This window comes from Haliotis asinina, chromosome 6 (genome assembly GCF_037392515.1).
Source record: "Haliotis asinina isolate JCU_RB_2024 chromosome 6, JCU_Hal_asi_v2, whole genome shotgun sequence".
NCBI lineage: Eukaryota > Metazoa > Mollusca > Gastropoda > Lepetellida > Haliotidae > Haliotis > Haliotis asinina.
In genome coordinates, this window is record NC_090285.1 from 24,994,057 (window position 1) to 25,021,789 (window position 27,733).

The 27,733-nt window shown below is 38.0% G+C and overlaps 1 protein-coding gene across 2 annotated transcripts; it reads left to right on the forward strand.

The window, feature by feature from the left end:
- Positions 1-82: 82 nt before the first annotated feature.
- LOC137287406 (protein PAT1 homolog 1-like) lies at positions 83-26,584 on the forward strand. 2 transcript variants are annotated; one of them, XM_067819672.1, is made up of 20 exons: positions 83-156; positions 5,859-5,970; positions 9,978-10,117; positions 10,879-10,995; positions 12,147-12,215; positions 12,729-12,854; positions 13,596-13,919; positions 15,187-15,307; positions 16,042-16,179; positions 17,683-17,776; positions 18,434-18,520; positions 19,249-19,477; positions 20,114-20,240; positions 20,359-20,522; positions 20,666-20,733; positions 21,217-21,364; positions 21,531-21,605; positions 21,745-21,879; positions 23,023-23,120; positions 23,623-26,584. In XM_067819672.1, exons 1-20 carry the CDS (start codon positions 118-120, stop codon positions 23,801-23,803), a joined length of 2,592 nt encoding a protein of 863 aa, XP_067675773.1. In that variant the 5' UTR covers positions 83-117; the 3' UTR covers positions 23,804-26,584. The 2 variants fall into 2 exon arrangements, with proteins under 2 accessions (XP_067675773.1, XP_067675774.1); XM_067819673.1 differs by lacking the exon at positions 16,042-16,179 and having other exon boundaries at positions 93-156.
- Positions 26,585-27,733: the final 1,149 nt, after the last annotated feature.

Here is a 27,733-nt window from a genome sequence, read left to right on the forward strand (position 1 = left end):
TATGTATGGCTTTCCGTATCCGCAAATATCATTTGAATACAAATATGATCTATCGCAAAATGGTTACTGCAAACATGGGTTCGAGTCTATCGAGGTACAATGTGAAAATGACTTGGAATGGCTGATCCGCATGTTGCTTTCGGTTCAGGCTTCTCTGTAAGTGTTGAATGCCTTTTACATGAGAGTTAGTTTAGTAAACCATTAGTCAAACCTAAATTTCTGTATTTTGAATCACTGATATTGTGTTATATTTCTTACTGTTGAGAATTTTGAAAATTGGTTTCGTAACTACTGACACCGTGCCCACGTTTTCAAAATAAAACGAATAGAGATTGCTGGAAAGGGCAATTGTATAGAGTGTAATAACAATAATTATTATTATTCTAGGATAGATTGGTGCAACATGATGTTTGCTTGTACATGATTGAGAACCTTCTATTGCTCTGCATATGCGAAAGGAAATATGAACGCAATACGCAAAACTTGCCCTAAAAGACACTGCTACTGAAATGGATGGAATGAAGGTCCATGTACACCATAACACGTAAATAAGATTGCAAAAATGGTGCAGCATTGTCCTTGACTTGACTGCAGACATATGTCAAGTTAGTCTAAAAAGTAAATCACCAAAGAAACATGATATATAACTAAAAGGTGATTCAGTGATTTACTTGCTTGAATTGCATGTTAATAGTAGTTTATGCAAGTGTACATATGTCAATTGACATTGTATTCACGTGACAATTCAGTATGGTTGGGAAATGGTATAAATGTTCTATATACTGAATAATGTCAACTTCAGAATGATGAAGTATGAGTATGCTTACATGTGTTTATTACACATGTACTCGCATATGTCAGTATATGAAATAAAGGCAATCCGAGCGCCCGAGACAGGCTAGATTTCAGCCTGGTATCATTTTGAAGTTCTGAGCTCTGTGTCACTCGGTTTGTGACTTCTTTCATACACTACATGTCTAGTAGCAACATGAACATGGGTTTAGCTTTAGTTTGTGTTGTTTGTTTCACAAACTGTCTGTTCGTCTGCACATGAATTACTGCACAAATTTGTTTTTCTCGTCATTGGATAATGAATGCAGTGATTTTGATGCAAATGGTAATGGGACATTTTTGTGAATCATAAAAAGTTTAGCATTAGAATCGGTCTTGGCGGCAAGAGTTCCACCCATAACGGGGGTGGGGGTGTTGGTTTAGGTCTAGACTTTGTATAAAGCTATAAATTCTTAGGCATAGAATGATCAGAAAAAGGAGCTACAGGTGGAAATTCTTTCTGTCTGGGCCTAACGTGGCTTTTTCACGTTACTGATAACTTAATTTCACTGTGACTGTGTTGAAGGAATTCTTTCTAGGTCCAGATGTTTTGCTATACCCTGTATTCCTTCACCTAACTTTGCACAAGGATAGGTTTAGTATTTAATTGGTGCCCTGTGATGCATTTGGATTTTTTTTTTTAAAAGAAAAAAAAAATCTTCTATATAATAAGTTTGCTTTAGTTTTTGAATGAAGTTATTTCTTCCTGGTGCAGATATTTCAAGTGGTGACTTGGTGCCATGTGATAGTTTGAGTGAAGTAATCAATATGCTCTTGCAACTCATTTAGAGCACCAAGAAACAAAGTCATTTGGTACATTCGTCAATGCCATTTTGGTTCCTCGCGCTTGAGGATGAAAATCCCTATGGAAACTTATGTTTTGACTGGATTTAGTTGTAATGTCATGATTTTTTTCGATTCTATGTCCAGTTCATCTCTGTATTCATTACAATTCATTTAATTTCATTTGAGACCAATGAATGGCTCACTGACACAAAATCTAGTAACTGCAACAGAACCAAATTATGCACAGTCATATGACATCAGCAGACCAACTCTGATGTGTCTCATAATTTTGTAAATATAAAAGTGATTTAACAAACAGTGATTATTTTGTCAGTCTAAGTAAACTTAGTCTCAGTGTTATTTTTTACACTCCACTACTGAGTCTAACAAATCCTAGTAGAGGGTCGCGTCAGATAATCTTTGAGTGACCTATGACCGTCCAATCAATAGCGAGACAGTTAATAGATTTAACCAATCAGACAGTGGCTACTACTTAAGGATCGGAGGGACTTACAAAAAATTCAGGTCACTGACACAGATCTCATCACAAACGAAGATCCGCATATAACACAGTTATTGGACCTTCAGTATATACGCTTTTGGGTTTGTGTTGACATGGTTACCATTAGCTAATATTTCTGCAAGTTGACATCCTTGAATATTGCCAAAAACACTATTTTCAGAGACTGTTTACTCACCGTTGTCTTGGTTGTAATGTGTGTAATGTGCATCCCCTGAAAGCTCCAGATAAGGGCTATATCAACATATGTACTGATGTAAAATATGCACAAGACGAAAGGAAATATTTTAGAAAATGTAACAAATGTGCACTGCAGCAATGGTGTATGGTCTTAAAATCATTTACAGACGTATCTACATGACAAAATATTTATTGACCTGTTTACATAAGTGTAGCAATGTTGTGGTGCATATATGAAACAAAACACAAGATTAGTGATACTACATTAAGTTTCATATATACATCTGGAAAAAAGTATTGCAACACTAGGATTTGGGAAATCTGCTGTGACATATACGAATTGTATGATATGGTTGTGTAAATAAATGGACTAAAACCTATCAACGTGAGATAAATAGACTATTGACAATAAAATGACAACAAAACTGCATGTATTCTGTCATATTTTAAATCCATTCTTGTCATTTTAAAACAATCGCACAAAACACACAAAACCGGTTGCAGAATAACTATGGTCATAGCAGTAAGGTACTATTGGGCAGAAGTTAATGGAACACTAATGTCACTAGAATTACTGTTGAAGTCCTTAAATCAGACAAGAATATCAGTATCTGGTGTAACCTCCGACAGCAGCAACAACTGCAGCAGCATGCCTCCTCATTGACAGAACAAGGCGTTGGATTAGCCTTTGAGGCAATTGGTTCCATTCCTGATGGAGAGCCACATCAAGCTGTGCGAGATTTTGAACTGGAGGTTGTCTTTGTCGTATCCTACGCCCTAAAATGTGCCACACATGCTCAATTGGATTCATGTCATGGCTTCATGCAGGCCAGGGTAATGTTGTAATGGCTTCCTGATGAAGATAATCGCGTACCAGGGCATATCTGTGAGGTCTAGCGTTATCATCCATAAAAACAGGCCTTGTACGGAGAGGATGGTTGTCAAAGTGTGGAACAACGACCTGTTGCAAGATGTCTCTTTGATACTTAACGCCATTGAGGTTCCCCCTTACAGTCACCAGAGGCAGTTTGCAATTGTAGGAGAAACACCCCCATACCATCAAGATCCACCGCCGAATGGGACCTGTTCCATAATGTTCCTCTGTGTGTAAGCAGTGCCTCTCCATTGCCAAACACGGGTTCTGCCATCTGTCATGAAGAGTAAAAACCCTACTCTCATCGGACCAATGGACCTTTCTCCACAATGCCAAGTTCCAGTTCCTGCGGTCACTACACCAGTCCAGACGATTAGCATTGTGAGCAGCTGTCAGCAGCGGACGTTTAACAGGCCGTCTAGCATGAAGACCTGCTGCTTTCAGTCGATTCCGGACAGTTCTGTTGGAAATTCGTCAATTGGGCAGCCATTCTCGTTTTAAAACATTACTCTGCGCAAAAGGATTTCGCCGCACATGCCTCAGAAGAGCCCTGTCTTCCCTGTAAGAAGTGCATTGAGGTCGACCAGAATGCCTTCTGTCCTTCACATCATTAGTTTGCCGATGCTTTTTCAAAATGCGGCTGATGGTTGATGGATGATGACCAATTTGAACACCAATTTGGCGCAGTGACATACCAGCGTTCCTCATTCCAATTATCTGCCATCTCAATGCTGTCGACAATTGTGGAGGACCCATTTTCTTCACCGGTGTGCTGAGAAATGTTGTACTCTTTGAAATCGGTACTGAACTGATCAAGATTTTAAAGTGTCTTTTTATAGGGTTCTTGGTGCATGACTTAAACATGCATTTTTTCCTGCATGCTTCTTGCATGGGTGTGTTTGGGAGATGCAACATATGGAGGAGATGAAAAAGTACGAGTTTTCTTCTACAACTAGGTCACTATCAAAATCAAAGAAATTCCAGCCTTTAATTATTTTGATGTTGCAATACTTTTTTCCAGATGTATAGTATTCAAACTGTACTCTTACACTGTAGGGCTAAGATGATCATAATTCCCATGCTTCAACATAAACTTTAGACTGTCATAGTGCAATGCTAGCTTTGGGGAATGGGGCCCAGTTAATTATTGTAGCTTGTAGAGGCACTAGAAGTCTTGAGACATATCAGTAACAATAAGATTGTTACTTGTGTTGTACAGGTTTGGTGCCAATGATGTAGCCATATCCAGTGTTTTTAGGTGTTCTTGTGCTTCAGTTTATAGTTGCATGATAAACAAAGATTGGGTAGATTTCCCATTGTTATTTTGTTTTCACCTCTTCATGATGTTTCACATGCAGATATGAGTGTTCCCTAGTGGGAATTCTTATTTTTGATAGACTCTGTATTAATTATTGTAGAAAGGTTTTCAGCTTCTGTGACTTGTTTGATTGTGTGTTAAGATTCCATTTTTATGGGCCTGGATTCAGGTATGAATATTAGTTAGAGGGACACTAAATAACAATGTGTGAGTATGATTTGGGCAGTGTCACTGGAAGGTCACCAGACATGGACTTCACGCATGATTTTCATGTGGAGAATGCAACTCCCAAGTTTATTCATGATGAGGGAACACTTTATCCTCACGGCTGCCCTGGTACCCGTCTGTCCCCATGATGAGGGACACACTATCCTCATGGCTACCTGTCTGTCCCCATGATGAGGGACACTTTGTCCTCATGGCTACCCGTCTGTCCCCATGATGAGGGACACTTTGTCCTCATGGCTACCTGTCTGTCCCCATGACGAGGGAACACTTTGTCCTCAAGGCTACCCTGGTACCCGTCTGTCCCCATTAAGCATTATAAGATATCAAATAAATCTCATTGTGTCAAATTAAAATGTAAATAAGCATAAAACAGTGATGTGGAAAAATCAGGTTTTTCTTATTTTCTGCTTTCATTATCTATGCCATGCTTGATTTGTAAAAATTGTACCATGTATTTTGTAGGAGGAGGACAAGAAAACACCTGGACAAATGCTGGGAGAACAATTACCTAAGTGGCATTTGTCCTAGGTGGTTTTTACCTTGATGGCATTTGTCCTAGGTGGCTTGTGTCCAGGTGAATCACTGGATGGGTAGGATTTGTCCTAGGTGGCTTTTACCTGGATTCATTTGTGTGGGTAGCAATTGTCCTAGGCTGCTTTTGCCAGGGTGTCATTTGTCAGGATGACATTTGTCCAAGGTGACTTTTCTCCAGATAGCATTAGTCCCAGGTGGATTTAGTCCGGATGGCATTTGTCCAGGTAGCATTTACCTGTTGAAGTAACATTAACATTTTGTTCTTTTTGATGTTAATGAAATGAATATTATGTTGCAAATACATCTGGGAAACATGGTATTGTGTTGGAGGTTTTTATTTGTGTTTGGGTAGTATTTACTATTTGTCCAAGGTGGCTTTTCTCTGGGTAGTATTTGTCCTAGGTGGCTTTTACCTGGATGGCATTTGTCTGGGTGGTATTTGTCCCAGGTAGCATTTGACCGATGGCCAGGAGGTATTTGTCCTAGGTAGCTTTTGTTTGGGTGGCTGTTCTGTACCTTTATGTAATGTACATGTAGTTGGATGTACTGATTCTTATGACTTTGACGTGATCCTTGTTTGTTTGCAGGCCCTTGGGGCAGGGAAGCTTAACCAGATAGACAACGAGCTGATGGAGGCCCCAGAAGATGAAGACGACTTTGATGTACTAAATGAAGAGACATTTGGCGATATTGGAGACAGTATGTTCTTCACTTTATGGGTTCATTCTTGTTATCAGTAGTACTTTGGCCTTGGTTCACATGTCTCTGTTGACTACAAGGAAGTTGGCCATTGACAGTCTGAAGAGTGCTCCTTGATTCAAGCATTATTTAACATACTCCAGTAAATACATTCTAATTGTGATACAAATATTACAGTCTAACTGATGTATGAAGTTTCGTCTGAATTCTCATGCATTCAAATAAGTATACAAGACCTGTTGCTGTAATCTGACATGACTGTGTCAGTCATGCAACAACAGACTCACTTGTGCACTAAACCTGCCATGGTTATATTTTTTTAACACTTTTAATGTTAGACTAAGTTGCATTGTTGTTTTTAACAAGGTTAACACAGGTTTAGCGTGGAATCACTTCGGGCAATCTGCAATTAGAAGACTCTTTAGTCCATGTCCGCTTGTGAAAATGTGTCAAGAGTAAGACTGTTGTGATGCACTCGCCTATTCGGTGAATCGAACCATAGCCCTTCATGAGTTCAGTTCGTTACGTGTGGTTCTCAGAACCGAATATGAATAAATATTGACATATTTCTAATGGAGCATGTTTCACTTGAGCCCTTATGTCCTTTTTCAAAGTGAGACATGCAAGAATGGAATATGCACTAGTCTCGCAGTGGTGCAATGTTTGTTTGCAATGGCAGAATGTGATACAGTGGACTATAACTGTTAGTCTATTACACACCAAATTTGAGTGTCATGTCAGATCATTATGATGACAAATGAACAGTCAAACTAGGGATTTCCATATTGTGTACAGTCTATACAGTCAGTTAACAGATTTTTAAAGAGGTTCATATTCAATTTTAATGAACACAAAGATACATATAATATACACAATATACAGTTATACACAGTATTATTTCATTATACAGCTTCTATTGTGAATCTAAAATGCATGTCCCTTGGAAGCATTTCGCAAGATAATGAGGTAGGCAGTCACGTGGTTGCGTGACGTCATACCCGATAATCGCTACATCAACACATAGAAAACACAGTGGTACCGAGCCTATTTGCTTACTGAGGTCTGCTTCTAGTTTAGCAAATAAATCAGACCAGGAAGTCAAACCTGGATTTGGATGACATGTTAGATGCAGATAATATGACATGCACACAACCTTATCAGTTTGAAAGTATATCTAGTGGCAAGACTGACATGAATATAATATATACTGATGATTCCACAAGTTGACAACACACAGCTGTGGGATGATCACGATCCTGACTACATTTTGAAAAGACAACTGCAGACTGGTATGCAAGCCACTTGTCTATCATGAGTTCATTGAAAACCTATAAGATACAGAATTAATATTCAACAGTCACAACAGCAGTGTTCAATCTATCTCCTAAACCTGTCTTTCAGTACTTCAGTAAACATCGGGAAGGCAAACACAAAAATAGGTACTTTCAAGGTTCATCATTTTATGAAGGATTTCAAATAACATTCAGCTTTATTTCATAAAATGCATTTTCAGATTAAGTGTATCCGTAAAGGTTTTGATATGGTAATAATCTGTTCTACGAAGTACACAGATAAGTTTCCACTTATCGTGGAAGTCGATAAGTTTGATCTCACTACTGTACTGTAGAGAAGTAGCTGATAATAGAAATAATGAAGAAATATAGACGCAATGAATACTGACAAGTCCTTGCAGTATCGTTCTCTTCAACTGTCAGCTAGTGAAAAAGAATTTTTTTCATTGTGTAATAGTAGTAATGTCTATAGTGTCATCAGTTCCAAAGAAAGACCAGTGATCAAATCAAGAAACTAGCACACAAAAATTGAAGCAAATAAAAATGCTAAATTATTTGCATACAAACTGTTTATGACTAAATAATGAATACAGTGTTTACACCAACATCATGAAGGCTAAGGCTGACGTGTACATTAACTGCATGGACTCCTGTAAGCCTAAAAAGCAAGATTGCTCTCCAGTATCGTGACACAGTGGTGACTGCAATTTGGAAACATTTACCATCTGATCAAGTCACTGGATTAAGACAGAGGAATGCAATAGGCCTCAAGTTAAGTCATCAGGCACAATTGGTTTCAGTTCGCACCCTAGACACATAAACATTTTTTATCTTGATGTCAGTGAATACACCAGTTCCTGTTTACTAGCTGTCTAGCAGAAAAATTGCCTTCGGTGTCCTGCAAATCTGTAGGAAGGAAACATGTTTCTGATCGAGAATGGCCCAGAGTAGGATTTCCACATACTCTGTAAAAAAAATTTTTACATTCAGCTAGAGACATTTTGTAACACAATTTCAGTATATTTTGTTTTGGTTACCACACTAAGAATTTTCTTTGTAAAATGCATGAATAAAGGTAAGTACTTTTGTCTGGAAAAAACCTGAGAGGAAAAATAGATATGAAGATTTAATATAAGTGTTTTTGCTACCGAGAGTCATTAGTTGGAGAAAAACATGCAGTAATAGAAACAGTGTTGTTTTTTTTCCAAACTGGAGTGTACCAGCAACAAAAGGGAGCAAAGAGGCAAAGATTATTTGATTTATGATTATCAGAATTATATTTACCACTTGATGGTCTCTTGTTCACTGGCTTGGCCTCTTGGTTTAGACTTAGTGATAGCCGATTGCTTTCTTGCGTTCTCCAATCTTTTTCACTGCAAGGGCATGTAGGCTGTTTCCATTGAAGTGAAATGCTGCCATGTGCATCTTAAAAAATAAATAATTAGCAATTTTACATTTACTAAAACAAATCCCACCAAAAAAGTACATCTGAATGACCATATTTTCTAGATTTCCTGTTTTTGAAAGTGAATTAAAAGTTACCTTATATACAGCTGCCATAATGTTTTTACATGGGATTAGTAAATACCTAAGTTTTATGCCAATGCAGAGCAGTCATTTTCAGTTAGATGTATTGTACATTGCCTTAAAGGGAGAAAAAGTGAGATAATGTCAATTTAATAATACCTTATCACACCCCAAGTTCAACCATTTTAACATGTCTCGGGACCATTCCCTGATGGATAATTATCTGATGTGACTCATTTTTTTATTACTTTTCGGTAATTATGTGCTCTCTCTTATACCACCACCTCCATTTGTTGCAAGTTCTTATTTGTCCATGCCCAATTCTCTCTCACTCACTCCCAAAATCACCTCCAAAACAACTAGGTCTAAAACTCACCTGCAGCCAACATTGTTTTCTGAATGCAGCTCTCTGTCTCTGTCCATAGTTGACATTTCAGCCCCTGTGTTTGTTTATAATGTCAAAAGGAATGCCCGATGTAAAGCATTCTTATGCATTTTTGCCTATTTGTATCCATGTTTCATCAAAGGTTATTATGTAATGAACACAGATCGTGTTTGGAGGGGTTCACAAAATCCACACAATGACAGTTAACAATCTCTGCCCCCTTCTTGTGAAATAGGATTTTTCAGGAAATGTCCATCCGTGTTGTTTACATAAGTGGATAATCATCAAAACTTGAAGTGCAGTTGTCAGTTTCTAACACATGACCACAACAAAGCTTTATTCATAATATTGCGCTTTTTGTCACTTTCAACTCAAATGTAAACACAATGAGCAGACTCTCAGATATGATGTGACACTCTCAGATTGCAGACTGCTAAAAATATAAATATGCGTACGAGTGGGCGGAGGTAAAGTGGTTTTCTTTTTGGTGCATGTTTATCATTTTGGGGACATTTTTTCAAAAAAGGAGGGTGCAGATGAATTTTATATTCCTGTTTGAATGACATGTAATGTATTGTATTCATGAATAATTATACATATTTGTTAGCCAATATTCGTGATAGATACGATATTTGCCTCATAGTGTATTTGTTGCAGCCCTAGTTGAGAGATACACTAATTGTCATGATCATGCCTCGTTTGCTGTTGCCCAGCAAAAATTATTTTAAGGAAATCATGTGATGTTTTTTAAGAGTTCTGTGAATCCTCTTGGTAATGTTACAGAAAACTCTCTTTTCTTTCAGCTGAATTTGATTGGGAAAAACAACATGAAAGATTTGCTGAAGAATTGGAGGCCCACTCATTTAATGATTCAAGACAAAATGGTAATCGAACCAGGGATTCAGGCTTTGACACAGCTGAAAAGAGCTACAGACTTCAAGAGGTACAATATACATTGGTTGCTTCTGATTACCATACAGCTATACATGACAACTGGGGAGTGATGTACAATTACAAGACTTGAATCTCACATGTAAACAAGTTCTTGCTAGATAGTATCTGACCCCACTCAGATGCAGAACCCTTTGACCAAGACTTGAATGTCTCTGGTGGTCCAACGGTTGGGTCAGGTCATTCTTGATCATTTGTCCTTTTGAAGTTTCATGTGATTATGTACATCCTTTTCACTAAACATACACATTGAAAGAATATGGAATGATTGACTTCGTAATATAGAAACAGTAGGCCTGAATCATGATATAAGTATGATAATTAGTATGATAAGTATGATAATAAGTTGATTTCCATAATACTTTCTGACATAAAACCTTTATGGTCAAGCATTTAGAGGGTTGGTTTTGAGTCATCTTCATGAAGTTCAAGGTCACTGGAAAACTCATCCTAATGCAGTTGACATTGAGGGTCAAGTTTTTGAGATAGCTGGGGTCATGAGGCTTCTTTTTAGAGTTGCCCTGCATGCTTAAGAAGTATGTTGCCCAACAAATGTGTTTATGTTCTTCATTGTATTGGAAAACATGTTGTCTCTATTTAGCATGTAGTAGGCATGTGTTTTCTGTTGTTGAAGGTAATGGTATCAGGCTTGAGGCTTGTTAATGATTTTTTGGGTCTTCTGTTATACTAACATATAGGGAATACCTGATTGTGATGATGTTCATTGTAGAGTCTGGTATTTTTGGTCAACAGGAGATCATGGAACAGAGCATCAACCACCTGGTGCTGGATGAAGAGGAGGAGCGCCACCTCACTGACCCAGCTATTGTCAATGTGTCTGGAAGTGCTGCCATACCATTCTCCTCCCATGTAGGTCATGACAGTCGCTTCACACAGGATCTCAACACATGCATTTAAAGAAGTATTCACTGAAACAGTTTTAATGCTGAAGCATGTCCTCTCTTTACTGTCCATATTGGGGAGTGATGCACAAATACAAGACTTGAATGAGATATGTTAACAAGTTCTTGCTAGATAGTATCTGACCCCACTCTGATGTCATACACTGTTTCGAGTGTTAACAACAAATGTTTATACATTCTTTTTCATTTGAACCAACTAGGAAATACAGTGATGAATATTTTTAAGCTTTTTGAAATATCTATCCCTGGCAATGGTGCCAACAGTTCCCTTGAACACATTTGTTTGTGCCCACTGCAATTGCCTGTCTCGTTTCTGCCTTTGCTTGTTCAGAAATACTTTTTTATGGTTGATCTTGATGCAGCTGCCTTTACAACAGGAGTTTGTCCCTGTGAAAATTTTGTAGCCAAATAGATTGCTGTTATCTGAAATGGATTCACAAAGATGATTCACAAGCAGATAAAGAAACATTTAATTCCAGACAGACAATCAGAAGGACAGCTTGACACACATGATTTTCATTTAACTCTGGTGCTTACAAAAATAGCAATGTTGTAGCAATGTTGTATGAAACGTATTGCCCAGATGTTGCACTGCTTCTCCATCTCTGCAACTGGCATTCAGTCAGTCATGTTATAAAACGTATTCAGACTTGTAAGAGTACTTGCTGGAGTAGATTAAAACTTTAAACAGTTAAAGTGTTTCTTTACTCATTTTTGTGAATAATGCTTCAATTTTCACTTGTGATGACTGTTGTCAAAGCACCAAATAATTTTGCAACCTGACGTTGATTATGTGAAATGTGGCCAGTTACAGCAATCACTGTCTGTAATACCAGACTCATATCAGCACAGAAAGGTATGACATAGAAATTATGGAAACTAGACTCCTGATAAGATAAAGGCAACTTTAGGCAAGTTGGCACTCTTGACTATAGAAGATGCTGTCACTACTTCAGGATCTTCTACAAGTAGGCTCACGCTTGTGTAAGTTTGGCTCTGGTCTGTCTCTGATCCTGTGAATACCAAAATTAGGAAGGAGAACAATGTTCATATGCAGTTAATAATTTTTTGTAAAGGCTTTTTGTTTCTTCATTGCAGAAACAACCTAATCTTGACAAGCTGTTTGGACCATCGTCCCCTCCAGCTTTCCTGGACACTGAACACTTGGTAAGGACTGAACTCCGTATCAACAGCATTCATGTGTGTCAGAGGGATCACTTTGGTTAACTACTGAGATATTTTGGCATCATTCAGATGGTGGTGATATCTTTTGGACCATCTCTCTATTGGGAATTTTGTTGCCTGTTTTTTCTGCAGCTCCCTTCGAAAAATTATATCCTCAGAACACTGATACATATACGGTTGTCTCCTTGTAGTAAAGTAGGGCCTGTCAAAATTCTAGGACTTTTAATATTTTCCTGAACCCAGTTTCCTTGAATTAACAGATGACGGACTGTCTTCATTTCTTAATTACCAAGTGCACACAATGCTAATTGAAAAATAAGTTTGATTGTTTATCTTCCATGAAACATAATAATGTTCGGATCCTGTTCTGGACCAAATCTCACAAATCTCTCATAACTCTGTATCTATATATGGTACTTCTAATCATCCTAGCATCTGGTGGACCTTGCTTTCACTGAAATGTAGATGTGTAGATGTAAATGTTGCCTGTTGTAGGTGTCCCCCACCAGCAAGAACATATGGGGTTCTCCTGCCAGGGACTCCTTTACAAAACCTGTAAACAAACTTCAGGCTTTGTTCGACTCTGCCAAGGGGGCTGGAAGTCCTACCCAGAATTCCAGTGTAAGTTTTTCTCCAGTTCATTGTGGTCCTCCAGTGGCAAGGTAGAATATGTCCTCAGCAGCTGATAATGATTCAATAAAGCAGAGGTTTACATGGAATGTTTGAGTGTAATGCTCATACTGTTAGCCACTGGTTTGCATTAGTTGGTCCTGATAAATTACTAGCTGCCTGTAGTTTGCTTGTCCATTGCCAACTCTGGTATAATCCTGACATCTTTGGCAAGACTTTGATTCCTCAGTTGATGCGCAAATGTTATGAGAGACGAGTAAAGGCAAAACTCAAACGGTGAACTTGGTCCAGAATATTGGAACAAATATCAGTATTTGCAATGAGCTTTTGTCATAAGTATACTGGTATATTGTATTGTAAGTGTATTGAATGTGACCTACAGAAGGGCTGCTTCCTTGGTGTAGTGGTGAGAATTTCCACCCGGAGAACAGAGGGCCTTGGGTTCGATCCCACTCTGCGTTGCACCAAAAGACATTAAAATATGTTAGTTTGTCTGTGCCTAGCGTTGGGCATTAATGGATACAAGAAGGAATGATTGGCCTGGAGTTGGTATAAAAAGGATGGGGTATTCATGCTTATCAGTAATGTGATATTCCGGTGAGCTAGCACTATAAAAAACAGCTATAATAAAAGTGTTGGCTAGCCACCACACATATACTTATGCATGCATGTTGTCATGTGAGAGAAATATTCTCAAGTATGATGTTAAACCCCATTTCACCTCCTGTACAGAATCCGTCAGTTATCCAAGCCAAGCCTCAGGTGTCAGGTATTCTTCCTGCTCCCCAATCTCCCATAGTTCCTCCAAGTGCCCAAACACTGGCAGAAATTGAGAACCAGTTGCTAAAGAAGAAGACACCCACGGTGATGACAGCTGAGGAGTTGGAGCGCCAGATGCGGGGAGAGTCCCCACCGAACCGCCCCCCTGCGAAGAGAACCATTGCCACACCAGGCAGTGTCTCCACCTTTCCAGATCACAAGTCCCCCTTCTCCATGCCAGTACCCATCCAACCTATTGGTAGACCTCTCGGTCCCATGATGCCAAATTTATCACAGGTAAGATCAGTAAAGGAGGTGGTGTTTTCAGATTTACTGAAAGGTCATGTCCACATGCTTTATGTAGATGGTAGGTGACCTCACAACTCAAAGCAATGTCGCATACAGATAGATTGACAGTCTGAAATGAAATGTGAAGATTATATCATCCATATATACTATTGAAAAAGATGAATCGTTTGGTGTTAATCACCAATACTGGAACACTTATCATATTGTCAGCACTGTATCTTTGGTGTGCAACTAAGTTTTTGAGCATTCAATTACAGATTGGAAATCATTCTTACTGGGCTTAGATATGTTTCTGTTGATATATTTATACTCCCTGTTATCCAGTCCATTGGGTGTTTCAAAACGTATTGTGCTAACATTGTTGTTTCAAGTATCTCTTTGTATCATTCATGTGTTGCATCTAGAATGTATCGTTTTGCATTAGCTATAAACATTGATGTATGTCTCTTTGTAACTAAGCCATATATAATTGAAATAAGTCTGACATGTGCCCTTTCCATGCACAGCGGAGTTGATATATGATACCTGGAATGCAAGTTCCAGGATACATTAGGTAATTAGAGCAGGTTGTACTTGTCAGATTTTTGACATGTTGAAACTTATTGGTGATCAGCTCAATTAACAGACAATAGCATTTGCATATTCTATGCTCTATACAGCTGGACTTGTGTGTTGTATTGTTGGCAGTAGTGTATGTGATCCTGAAATTGTGTTGTCTCTGAACAACGACACTCTGATATCAGTATCAAATGATATACTGTTATGCCCAAATTGTGTAGATTGATGCAGATGATATCAGTCAAAAGATTTTGTAGTCCAGACTCAAATGTTTTCAAATTGCAGTCACATGTGGTTTAGTTGCATAACAGGTAGCATTACAAAGACAGTTGAATTATCATGTCTAGTGGTGTTTGATTTCTATTTTCATTTACAACATTAGTTTGTTCACCTCCGATACAACATAGTTTTGACTGGGCACAGCATACAAGATAGAAGTTATGCAAATCACATGTAAAATGTGATTTTACTTGACCTTTATTTGGGATTATGTGTACCCCAAGACCTGTGTTATGGTGAGGAATGCCTGTAGCTGCCATGTTGCCAATATTTAATCTGTAAACAACAAACAAAATACAATTCCCAAGCAACCTTCCATATATATCTGTCAATTTTGTCATGATTTGATTTGGATCAGCAGCACCATAAGCAACTATCTTGAACCTTTTTCCATAACCATGTGAGGTAACTGTTCCAGCCACCACCAGGGTTCAGCCCAGTGCAGGTGTCTCGTTCTCATGATGGACGTATGTCACCCCTCCACCAACGATCAATGACACCACCTCTTGGAGGGCACTCACCCGGCCAAGGCTTTATGGGTAGGTTGAGCCGTTTACTTTCACTGTTTGTGGAACAATATTATTGTATATACTACTTTGGGGAATTTTGTGTGGTCCTTCTGACGGCTGTTGTGTTTGGTAAGTGTTTTGTTGGTGCGAATGGACATTGACTTGATAGTTTGCTGAAAAGTGATTAAAAGATTACATAGATAGCAATTTAAATAAGATAATTTTACATAGTAAATTTATGTTGATGTGACTCATTTCATGTACGTAGATAGAAGTATGAATGTCGCATGTGCAGCTATTAGCCAGTCATTGTTATTCTGCATGTGTGTTGTGTGTCTTCTACAGAATATGCATTGGTTGTAGAACATTAGTTTGGCTGGTCAACAGCCTAATGATAAAAGCGGTTGCTCGTAATTGCAGGTTATTGCTAAAAGCGATGTTATACCTTACTCCCTCAATTAAAGGTTGTTCTGGCCAAGAAAAATAGAATGCAAGGGATTTTGACAATTATGCTATTCTGTAATTTGTAATTTTTAAGATGGCTCACAATTGATTTGTTGTTTTTGCACTCATTGCTGTGTATGTGTTTTTGTGTTAGATTGCAATTCATTGGTATCATTTTGTCTCAAATGAACGGCAGCAGTGTTTTATCAACCATAACCAACTGAAATTTAAACAGGATAGGTTTATGTCCTTATCAGCATGGCCTAGTTTATTAGATTTTTTCCTGTTAAATGTGATGTTGTCAGAGTGTCTTGTTACAGGCATGTCATCGTCCCCTCTTGCACGGTCCATCTCTCCCACCCCTCCCCAACTCTGTGGTACTCCCATACACAGACCTCCATCCCCAGTGCAAGCCAGGTTTATGTCGCCCTACAACAGTCCTGGTGGCATCTATATGGGTATGTTCTGTCAGTGCTTCATACAACTGCCACTAAAAGTTTTGCGGGCAGACAGGGTGAAGAAGAGCATGTGTTCATTAGGACTATTTGTAGCCACTCACATATTCTGTCATCTTTGATATCTCCAGTCTCTACATTCTGATAAGTCTCCACTATATCCTGGATGCATCTGTGGGTCGGCCTGATAATTGTATTACCTTCCTTTGCTGGCTCCACATTGTGACAGTAGCCAATCAGCTAAGCCGCTGTTACAATCAAACTCGCCAGTGTCAACAAACATATCGGTGGCAGCTGTGAAGGTTTGTTCGCAGTTTGACTCAGATTTTGGGGAAATCATACAGCCAAATTGACAGGTCCAAATAAGATATATCATTATATGCAAGAACTCCTACTTCTTTCAGAGAACCTGTGTGTTGTTTGTGTCACCATGTTTATCAGTTGGATAATTTAAAAGCAAACGTGAGTTGTGATTGGTATGCTCAACTTCCCAGCGTAGACACCGAATTGTGTAAAAGCCAGCCAAGGGAGGTAATAAACTCTGTAGATGCATCTAGGGTACTGTGGAGACTTATCGGAACATATCGGAGATATATCAAGGATGATATTCTGTCACCTTCATGAATTCAACTTGTAATTCATAATCACTAGCATCAAATGGTTTAAAAAGATATTTCATTTAGGCAGCATTTATCAAAAGAGAAATGGAATATACATGTGTATATGTACATCAGGTAGGACAAAAGTCAACACTTTTATACATTTTGTATGGCAGTAAGATAGGCACTGGTCATTGTCATTGATATGATCAAAACGTGACAGAATATATTTTGTTACTGTTCCACTGATGAATACATCAAGTGTTGGCTTGTATGATAAGTATATTTGCCTCACTTCTTTTGTTGCAACTCTAGTTGTGTGTTACAGTACATGCTAATACGTCTTTGAAGTGGATTGCTGTGTTTTTCCTTCTGTTGTGAAACATGAAATCAACAACTATGTCAGTGTCTCAACTATGTGTAAACTATGAGATCTTTATCTCTGCCTTGCTTACTATCAAACATGGGAGCACAGATGGCCTAATTTCCCAAGGGCGAGTTGCCTCCCTTGTGTACACTCCAGAAACCTGTGATTTTTATGGTTTGTGTTTCTGGATTTACGGAAACAGTATACATCAGCTGCATCAGTTACACACAAATGGCTCACTGCAGTGCCTCACAAATAACAGATGGAACAAATGGCTGTGTTCGCTCCCTGACATATGCTGTAAACTTATAATAAAAATCTAAAATAATATATTTTGTGGGTTTATTATTGTTGTAAAATGTAACTACTGAATTAAAATGTGGTTGTTTCTCATCCACAAAGTCCTAAGATAATGGTCAATATTATACTGTTGAAATGTTGGTTTTGAAAGAACTCTCCACCCCACTGTGCTGAAGATAATACACCCAGTCAGCATGGTTTTTTATAAGAAAGTTTTCTAAATGGAATGATGTTTTTCAGGAAATGCAAACCGATCGTTCTCCAGCCCAGTCATCATACCAAGAGGTCACCGAGTTCCCATGCCCTTTGGTCCAATGGGCAGTCCAGGCCAAAGGTAGGTTCTACAGCAGCTCATGACACGTTACTCCTGTACTGATAGCACTGCGTTACCAGTACGTCAGTTGAAGGCCCCACCAAATGGTTAAGTCTTCGCTAAAACCGTTTGACTTCTGAACAGTTTTTAACTCTGCATCCTGTCCTTGCACAGTTTTTATAACTAATCATTGACTGCATACTTATTCATGGGTGTAATTTACATTTAGATAGGTTTGTGTGTGTGGAATTACACAACTAAAACTGTTAACATGTGTAAAAGCTAGTCTAATCCAATAGAAACTGCAAGAGTTGTAAAATCCCCAGGGTGTTGAGATTGATAAGTGTATCATTTAATTAAGACTGACATCCAGTGATTGATGGGAAAACAAAGCACCTTTGAGCAGGTCATCTGGATGTTGGTGCTATATGAATATGTATTTTCTATGTATTGTAATAATGCACATTATAATAATATCTACATCTACTGTTATTTCAAGCACAAATTTGTAACAGTGTTGTTATTTGCCCTTAGAATCCCTTTGCTTGAGGGCATATTAAGTAAATAACTAAATCTTGAAAAGTCCTGGTTTTGCATTTACTAACACCTTTAAAAATCTTTATGGTTTTGTAAGTTTTGATTCAATGAAAAGCTTTGGAGAACTGTTGAATATTTCAGGTTCCCCCATCATTCACCAATGTCAGATCCTCATGGAATGAGAGGACCTCGTCCAGGCAGGGGAGGACCATATCATCCGAATAACTAGTGAGTTCTTCCTTCTGACATACCAGAAATCAGTCATGTCCTTTCGTGTTTGGTTGAAAAATAAGTTCAAGATTAATGCTCAGATTTCTATAACGCATGATCATATGTGTGAGTTTCTGAGCCATTGTTTCCTCAACAGGAATAAATCTTTCTAAGGGTATGCATTTTTACCAACTGTACCTTTTCCACTGTTGGTGCCTTGTCTGACATTGGTGCCTTTTAGGATGCTGTTTTGATTAAGGACTAGATTTACATGGTATTATGTCATGACTGTAGAAGCTTCGGAGAAAGTGAGTGATGGGCTGGTTATGATTTTGCAATCATTGATACACACATCTAACCATGTAAACTTGTTTCGATGCTAGACTCTTAACAAGAATCATCAGTACTTACATGACAAACAAAACAAACTACTGCAGTGTAGTATTCAGGTTAAACCGCTGAAACTTTTGATCAATACCCTTTGGCTGAAATATTTGTTTTTTGGTGGTTTAAAAGTAACATGTTAGCACCAGACGTATATAGCTTTGTGACAACCATTGTATCGATCTTGTATTATGTTCAGTTGGTACTTGACAGAATACTGTCATTATTTATTAGCTTTTCTGCTTTTCACGATCCTGACAAAAACAGTTCACCTGTCGGGGTTGCTGTTGTCAGTGTGGAGAGACATTAAATGCCTGTAGCGACTATTTCTTCAATGATGGTGTATGTTGGTTTACTTGTAGTTACCACAAAAATCAGGGGCACCCTCATGGCCAGAACAACAACAATCCCCATCGGTACTTCAATGACAGTCGCAGCAGGCAGCATCATGAGGATGACTTGGTGGACCACAACATGGATGAGGACAGCTACGACGGGCTGATGACACAGAAGGAAAAAGACTGGATAATCAAGATACAGCTAATGCAGCTGCAGACTGACAACCCCTACCTCGACGACTATTACTACACTGTAAGGTCAAACACATCGAGTCAGGAATGGGACATGGGGCAGATATGGGACTGTTTGGGACAGTTTTGTCTTGTCTTCTCATTTGAGAATATATTCCATTGCTTGTCTTTGCCATTGTCTTTATCCAAAAACCTACTGTCACCAGTGTCAGTTTACCACATGCTAGGTAAGTTTCACAGCTCTGGCCTTGAAGAACACTACTAGCTTGGCTATTGTAGCAGTTGTGATTTTGCTGAGATAGAAACCTTGGGGAAACTGAAGATTTTAGTTAGAATTAGTATTCAGTAACCCATGCTTGTTACAAGTAGTGACAAACAGGATCATGTGGTCAGGCTCTGACTTGGTTGACACGTCATCATTTACAGACTGCTGCCATATAGCTGGAAATTTGCTGAATGCTGTATAAAACTAAAGTCACTCACTTACCTTGCAGAGTACCACTTAGCTAGATCTTTTTTGTCCTTAAGCATAGTGTGTATTTATGTAAAGCTGATGTTAGATCCTCATCTTAAGGTGAATTAAACATGATCAGAGCTGGTTAATAATTGTCCCCAAACATACCCTTGATGACTTATGAAGCCTGCACAATATAGAGATCTGCTATAAGTGTAACATTGATTGTATTTCTGTCGGTAGTATTATACACTAAAGAAGAAGGCAAAGGAGAGACAGAAGTTACGAGAGAGTGGGGAATTCAGTGATGATGATCCCAAACTTGTCATACCAAACCTTGCGAAAGTGGAAACAAAGGCTTACACACCAGGTAAGAAAAATGAGAATAAATGTTCAATTAAAGGAGAATTTTCTGCTCTTGCTTCTGAATTATTGATATCCTTGAGGCTTCTAATGGTTGTTTAACATTTTTGTGTTTTGTTTTCCAGCTCAGTTTGAAGGTTCATTAGGCCGTTTAACAACTGCCAGTGTTCACAATCCTCGCACAATCATTGATCTGTCCAAGAATGTAGCTCAAACAAAGGAGGACAACCCTCAAAACGTCAGCAAGGAGCTGCGGCGAGTACGCCAGTTACTCATGGACATTGAGAAGGTAATCAGATTGATAATGTTAAGGTCAGCACCTGAAAGATACATTTTGAAAGAAATAGTGACCATTTGTAAAATGTCATGTCGTTTGGCTCCGAATGAATTAGCTTCATCTAGAAATGTAAAATGTTCATTTCCTTTGTTCAGGGATTTCTTCTTCTGCTTGATATTGATGACCTGGAGAAGAAACTGCTGGCACTTCCTGAAGAAAGCAGGTATGTAAAGGAGGGATTGGGCAAGGCTAGTGTAGTAGTTTAGTGGACTTTCAGTGATGATGAGTTTACTAGTATATCTTTCTGTTACTTCAAAAATGTACAGTCAGTTTTACGTTTGTATTAACCTCGTCAGTAAATAGTTGATAGCAATGTGATTATTGTGAGTGTATGTTTAGGATGTTTGTTTCTGGAATAAGGAAAACAGCTCCCAGATGGAGGATGTACCATATTGTTATTTCATGGTTGTAAAATGTTAAGTGAAGTTCATTTTGAAAGAATTGAAAGAGAAAGCACATTTCATTCAGTGATATTTGCATGTCATCAGAATCTCTTCTGAAAGTTGGTTTATTGAACACTGAAAATGAAAATTCAGACATCCAGGTGGCTCACTCGGCAGTATGAAATGTTGCCTCCACCGTTGTGAACTTTGTGTTTGTCACTGAATTGTTGTTATGATTTCAAAGTAATTCTTATTTGTTTCAGGATGCCTCTGGTTTTTGAAAGAAGGGAGAAAGTGGATCAGTTGTTTGCCTTCCTTTCAGCTGATGATAACATTGAAACATTTATTCAAATCATGTCAGTAAGGAAGGGGAGAAAACTCTTATCACGAGTCTTGCCTTTGCTTGATCCTGTAAGTATTTATTTGGAATCATTCAACCTGGCAGGCATTATTTATCAGTTCTATACATAAGCAATGGGTAAAAATATTTACATTCAAACAGAAAGGTGTAAGTTAATATAACCTTTTTTGTTGCTTACTTGATGACAGTTATCTAAAGCTACTGTTTGTGTTCCAGGCTCAGCAGTGTATTATTGTCTCCCTGATGCTGTGTAACCTCACACAGCTCATGAGGAAAGATCAAGCAGAAGAGGTAAGCAGCAGGTTATAATTCTGGAAGAGAATGCAATGGGTCAAGTGGCCTTTTATGGTAGAAAACACTTGTGGGTAACCAGCATGGTTGACTTGTTTGGAAGAACCTGGAATAATCAATCTTGATGAATTTGTTTCAGGGCCAGTCAATGCTGACAGATTCTGTGCATCAAGCCCTGAACAAGAGTTCATTTGAAATGCTGGCAACAGTGGGAGAACAGATTCGGCAGATGCAGAGCCAGGGAAAAGCAATAACAGCCATGTTGCAAAACAAGGTTTGTCTGACAGATAACTCATCATAGGATTGTGGTGAAAAAAACCCATCTTTTTTGTATCTCCAGTTGTTGCTTCGTGTATTAATAGGTTAATCCACAGTATCAAAATGCCCTTTTCTCTTTTTTTTTTTTTGGTGCATACACCAACTAAAAGTAGGAATCAAGTAAGCAGACCAGAGAAAATGCATAAGAAATATGCTCTTTTAAACATTACCTACCTGAACGTTCTGTGCATGTCTAACATTTTAATGTATTGAATTGAGGGTGGATGGGTTTTGTTTTTCTTTTTTTATGTATTTTACCACTAAAAGAAGATTTCTGTGGGTATTTACTGTGATAGGGCAGTTAAAGTTAATTTATATATGCTTTGACAAGGTAACGAATAATGTAGTTTTATCAAAGAATAAGCTTGTCTTGAGTGAGGTGTTCGTGCAGTGTGTCATTTAGTCAGTGTAAGGTTCTGAGCGAAAGTAGAAAAAGTTAAGGATAGAGACAACTTTTCATGACCAGATGCTTTGGCTGGATAGTATCTGATTCCAGACTGACAGAAAGAAGATACAGTCCTTGTTAGAGTTTAGGTAATTGCTGGAGTTACCTCCCTATATATGCACAAGAACATATTGCAAGTGTATTTAAAGTTGGCTCTCATACTTAAACAGAGGTATTTTGTGGCTTCTGAATGAGAGGGCATGATTGTCAAAGTCAGGGAATATAAGATTTAGTCAGTGACAATTGCTTTTTCAGCAAATGACTCACACGGAAAAATGGAATTTGTTAATTGCCTCTGTGAAAGAACTGCTATGAGCATGTTCTGACAGGAACAGATATTTTGGCATCAGTGGGGTAACCCAGTGGTTAAAGCATTCGCTCATAATACTGATGATCCAGGTTCAATGTGTGAAGTCTATTTCTGGTGTTCCCCACCATGATAATGCTGGAATATTACTAAAAGCAGCTAAAAACTAACCCCATTCACTGACTGTTTTGATTCTGTGACACTGACATTCGGTCTGTTGTAAGTCAACGGCCACATTATCATTATCCCAAATGAAGTATGATCAGTATATGTTTCTGTCAGACCTTCTTCAAACCTCATTTCAGAGAGATGTATATTTACAAGAAATGGAATTCTTCATGTTTCAGTTTGGTTCCACCATATTGTGTGCAATGCTGGCCAGAATGGAAGATATTTACAAGGATACCTCTCCTGTTGATATTGATAATCAGCTGCAAACAAACTGGTGAGTCAAAAGTTGTCACCCATGATGGTTGAGCTCTTTGAGTTTGGTTCATATCATGAGTTTGCTTGTTCAGTTTTGAAGGAAATCACTTGTTTTACTGATTGATTGAAATGAACAGGCTCAGTTTAGAACATGCTTATTTGATACCATCGTTCCAGCTTGTCAGTTTTCTGATCACTGCACCTATGTATGAAGATTGATGATCGTTAACATGGTGATCATTTTTTATTCAAGTGTTTTTCTTCTGATGACAACATCACCTGGTGGCCTGTTAACAATTTAATCTGGGCCTCACAAAACAGGATTGATATCATGAGCCACATACCATGTCCTTGTTCGGAATACATACATTTAACCCACCCCCTGACTTGGATTTCTAGTTGTATTCTGTCTGATCACCCAAGGCATGTGGATATGCACCTGCACTAACCAACAACTCCACCTACGAAATCTCAGAATACACCCATGCCTTTTCTCCTAAGAGTTATTTTGTTGTCTACAGGTGTCATTTTGTGGAACTGTTAGTTGAGTGTTTGTCTGAAGTCTCTGATGAGAACATCGTTGCACCCTTGAACCCGAGTGAAAAGCTGGTGGAACACCTGGAGAGGCTCCTCAACAAGAAGCTAGTGGCAAGCTTGGAGGACAAACTTCTTGTGATACTTGGCACCAAATCCCAATCCTGACCTAAGTCTCAACACATGGCAGGCCTTGCCAGCCACTCAAGTGTCATCCCAATTCACAGACAAGGACTTTGATGGATAAGGGCCTTATAGCATTGTAATGTCTTGTTTGACATAACTAGATTGAAGAGATGTTGTGGGCACATCCAGTATTTGACTAGCAATTCATTGACCCAGCTGAACCTTCAGCCATGAAATAAGTATACATCTTATGTAACAATCTTCTTAAATCATAAAAAACTAAATCATTTGGGTATATTTGAATGACTTTTTACTCTTGCACACATGGGTACATTTATAATGCTTATGTCAGATGTTATTGTATCCACTCAACTGTTGGATTGTGAAAGATGACATTGATCTGCTGGATCAACTTGGCATCTCTTTTTCATGATCTGTATTATAAGGAATGGAATGAAACAGTGCATTTTACACTGGCAATATTCATGGAATGAACATCAAAGGACATATTTTTGTTAAGACTGTTTAAGCATAAAGTGCTCCCTCCTACTGAAACTGGTTTGTTAAGTTTGGATGAGAATTTCTATTTGTATGTAATTTTGTCAGAAAAACAAATGTTGTATTGGTTTGCTTCATGTCAGCATTTGGCAAGTGATAGTCATTTGGGATGTTTATTTTCTGTTACCAAAATCAAGGCTTGTTTATGTTACAAGTGTAGTGTTTTGGGACCCAAGTGCATCACTTAAAGCTTTACTGGGTGGAAACCCACCTGTCCCGGAAGTGTTAAGGTAATCAGTTGGAAACTAACATTCAGATAGACCCTTAAGTTGTCTAACATACGATCAGTGTTGTGTATAAATCATCAAGAAAGACTGAAATAATTTGAAATTCCCATTGACCCATGGTTCTGACACAGGTCACATATAGTGCTAAAGTATGGGAAACATTGTGATTAGTATGTTATCCTCATCAGTAACTTCATCTGCAGCTTTTACATACAGTAGGGTTTGTTCATATCCAGTGTTGTTTTGGAAAGGTTTCAATACTGTTTGATGTTCATTCCATCTCAAAACCATGCTTTTGCTTTCTGACAAGTTAATGTGTTCTTAAATGGAAATATATTTGAATCTGACCTAAAACCTGGTTTGTATTTGTGCACATACTAGACCTTGTTAGGTTTGTACAGTTAGAGGAAAGGCATTTCCTTAGTTGTTCACTGTCTTCATATGTTTTGACAGTATTTTAATACCAGCACCCGATTTTGTTTTGGTTTAACGCTGTCACATTCGACTGAAACTCGAGTTGAAACATGGTTGAAAGTGACACTTTTATGATAAGTGCTGTCTTTGCTCTTGTGTGTGTATCTGAATATTCAGTGTATGATTCAATATTTCTCTGTGATAGAGCATGACTGACACTACTTAATTGGGATGTGTGTTACAGTTGCAGCTACATTATTGATGCGAAAGCAAGTAGTATTGTTCCCACCTTGTTTCCCTTGTATTCTAATGTAGTGTTATTATGTACTCTTAGAGCAGAGGTAGTGTCATGCACAGAATATGTTGGAGGTGAATCGATCACAGTGCTTATTTTTCTTGTTAATATACTGCAACATCTTATTGGATGTACTCCCTTGAACCAAAACTTTTAGCTGTCATCAATACTCTCTTTGACAGCTACTGTTGTGAGTGATTAAGGCCTTGAAGCTATCACCGAAATTGTCAGTTTTACTCCTTAAATTATCAAAGGGTCATTGCAAGTGTTAAACGATTGATAAGGCATTATGTTCTGTGTACCAACTCACATGTATCAGACTTAAATATATAAATCTTTGAACACTTACACTGAGTCTTTGATAAGTTAAGTTGGTAATTAAACAAATCCTTTTGTCATACATTAGTAATTATTAACTTTGTACAACATTGTTGTGTTCCTATAGGATAAAATTGACCACCTTTTCTGTTATTTAACTTTATTTGCACAGTCTAGTTTGTCATGTCTGAGCATTGATATGCCTTAAAACTTTTGTTAGAAATAAAAAAAAGTGTTCTGAATGTTGATAGATATTTGAAGGCCTTTGTAAAAGACCATATTTGTGTTTATGTGCACATATATTCAAGATTTCACTTGTGAAATGAAAAACTGTGATGTCAGTGTATTCAGATGTCAGCAGGTCATGAATGTACTCAGTATAAACTTAAACCATTGTAAATGTGACATTGAAAACTATGTAATATGATTTCTTAAACACTTAACCAGCAATCCAATCATACTTATTTGAAAAGAAACCTTCAATTCCACATTTATTTTGTACATTTGTAGTGTACATACAAATGAACAAATTAGTTCAATAGATTTGCTTTGATGCTCAAATGATGGCGTTTTCTGTGGGGCGACATTGGTTATGCCCAGGCGTCTGTCGAACATCGATGAACACAGTTACCCAGTTTCTGCAAGCTTGTGAGTAAGGATTTTTTTTAAAAAAAAGAATGTGTCTTTGTATCATTTAAATATGTTTATGACATTTAAATTAAACACCTAACCATTTTGTATTTATTCCTAGTGTGCATTTTGTTCCTTGTTTAGGTTACAGCAAAATGACATATTATTAACAATTTGTGATGTGTAACATGCGCTTTTACACACTAAAACTTGGAACTGGTTTCATTGTTTGTTGGCTTATGTTTTGCCTTAACTCATTATTCACAATTGTCAGGACATTACAGCTACATAGTGCGATGCTGAATAATGGGTTAAAACACAGATTACATTGGATAAAACGTACAAGGCTTGTAATCATTTCATTAAATTATATTGTGTGCAGTGGCTCCTTTTGTTGTTTTTCCCCAGTTTGGAACATCTTTACATTTAATGTCATTTCCTTTAATTTGATGCTTAGGTAATTCCAGCTCTTCTTGAAAATGTGACAGCAATCCAAAGCCTTAAATAAACCCTCATGTAAATTATCATTCAGTTGTAATTGTCTTTATGCCATTTTGGCTTATCTACACGCATGTATTGTTTTGAGGTTTCCCAACAAATAAATATTGTCTTGACAAATACAATGTGATTTTTCTTTTTCATTAATTGGCTTGCCAAGAAAGCACTGACTGAAAATGTTTTCCTGTTTCCATTAAATAGAAGTTTCAGACTTCTGCCCCATTATATATACACACCAGGAAAACAATTAAGCAAACGATAATTGTTACGAAGTTTCAGCTAATGTAAATGGTGTTTACGCACAACACTTTTGTTTCGTAGTTTTTTTCCTGTTAACATCATGTCTTGACTACATGAAAACACAAAAGGACATAACCTTTAACATTATACCTGTTGTGTTGAACTAAGATCAGGCAACATGGCATGTCACTTACGTGTATTTGTAACTTGGTTCAGTCAATATCTAGTGTACCACCCTCCATGTGTTGGGATAACAGCCAGTACTCGACATCACATACCCTTCATGCAGAAGAAACACTCTTGGTGTCACACAGGTTTTAAACACGTGGTACAAAATCACAATGCAGGTGTTTGTATCAGCCGCCAGATAAAGGAAGTGCAGTTCTTGACTGATAAAGCTCAGCTTTGTCGTCCAGAACACACAGGTCTCGTAGCAAGAGGATGATTATCAAATGAGTACAAATGGATCCCGGATATACTGATGAAACCTCATATTCACGTATTACAAGTCGTACACATTCATTAGAGACACATCCACATCCACATCCACATCCACATCCACATCTACATACCAAGAGGTAACCTTCATTAAAGACAACTGGTTCCATTGATTTTTTTTTCTTTGCTGCCTCCAAACTCTCAAGCATCCGTTAGTTACTTTCACTGGGACCTATCCGTCGTTAGATTTCAACGTTGTCGTGATGAACACCAACTCAAACGTGCTTGTTGGTGATGATACCTCAGTGGTAGATAGTTGATGACACTTCTTGAGGTGTACCCGACTCTCCTTAG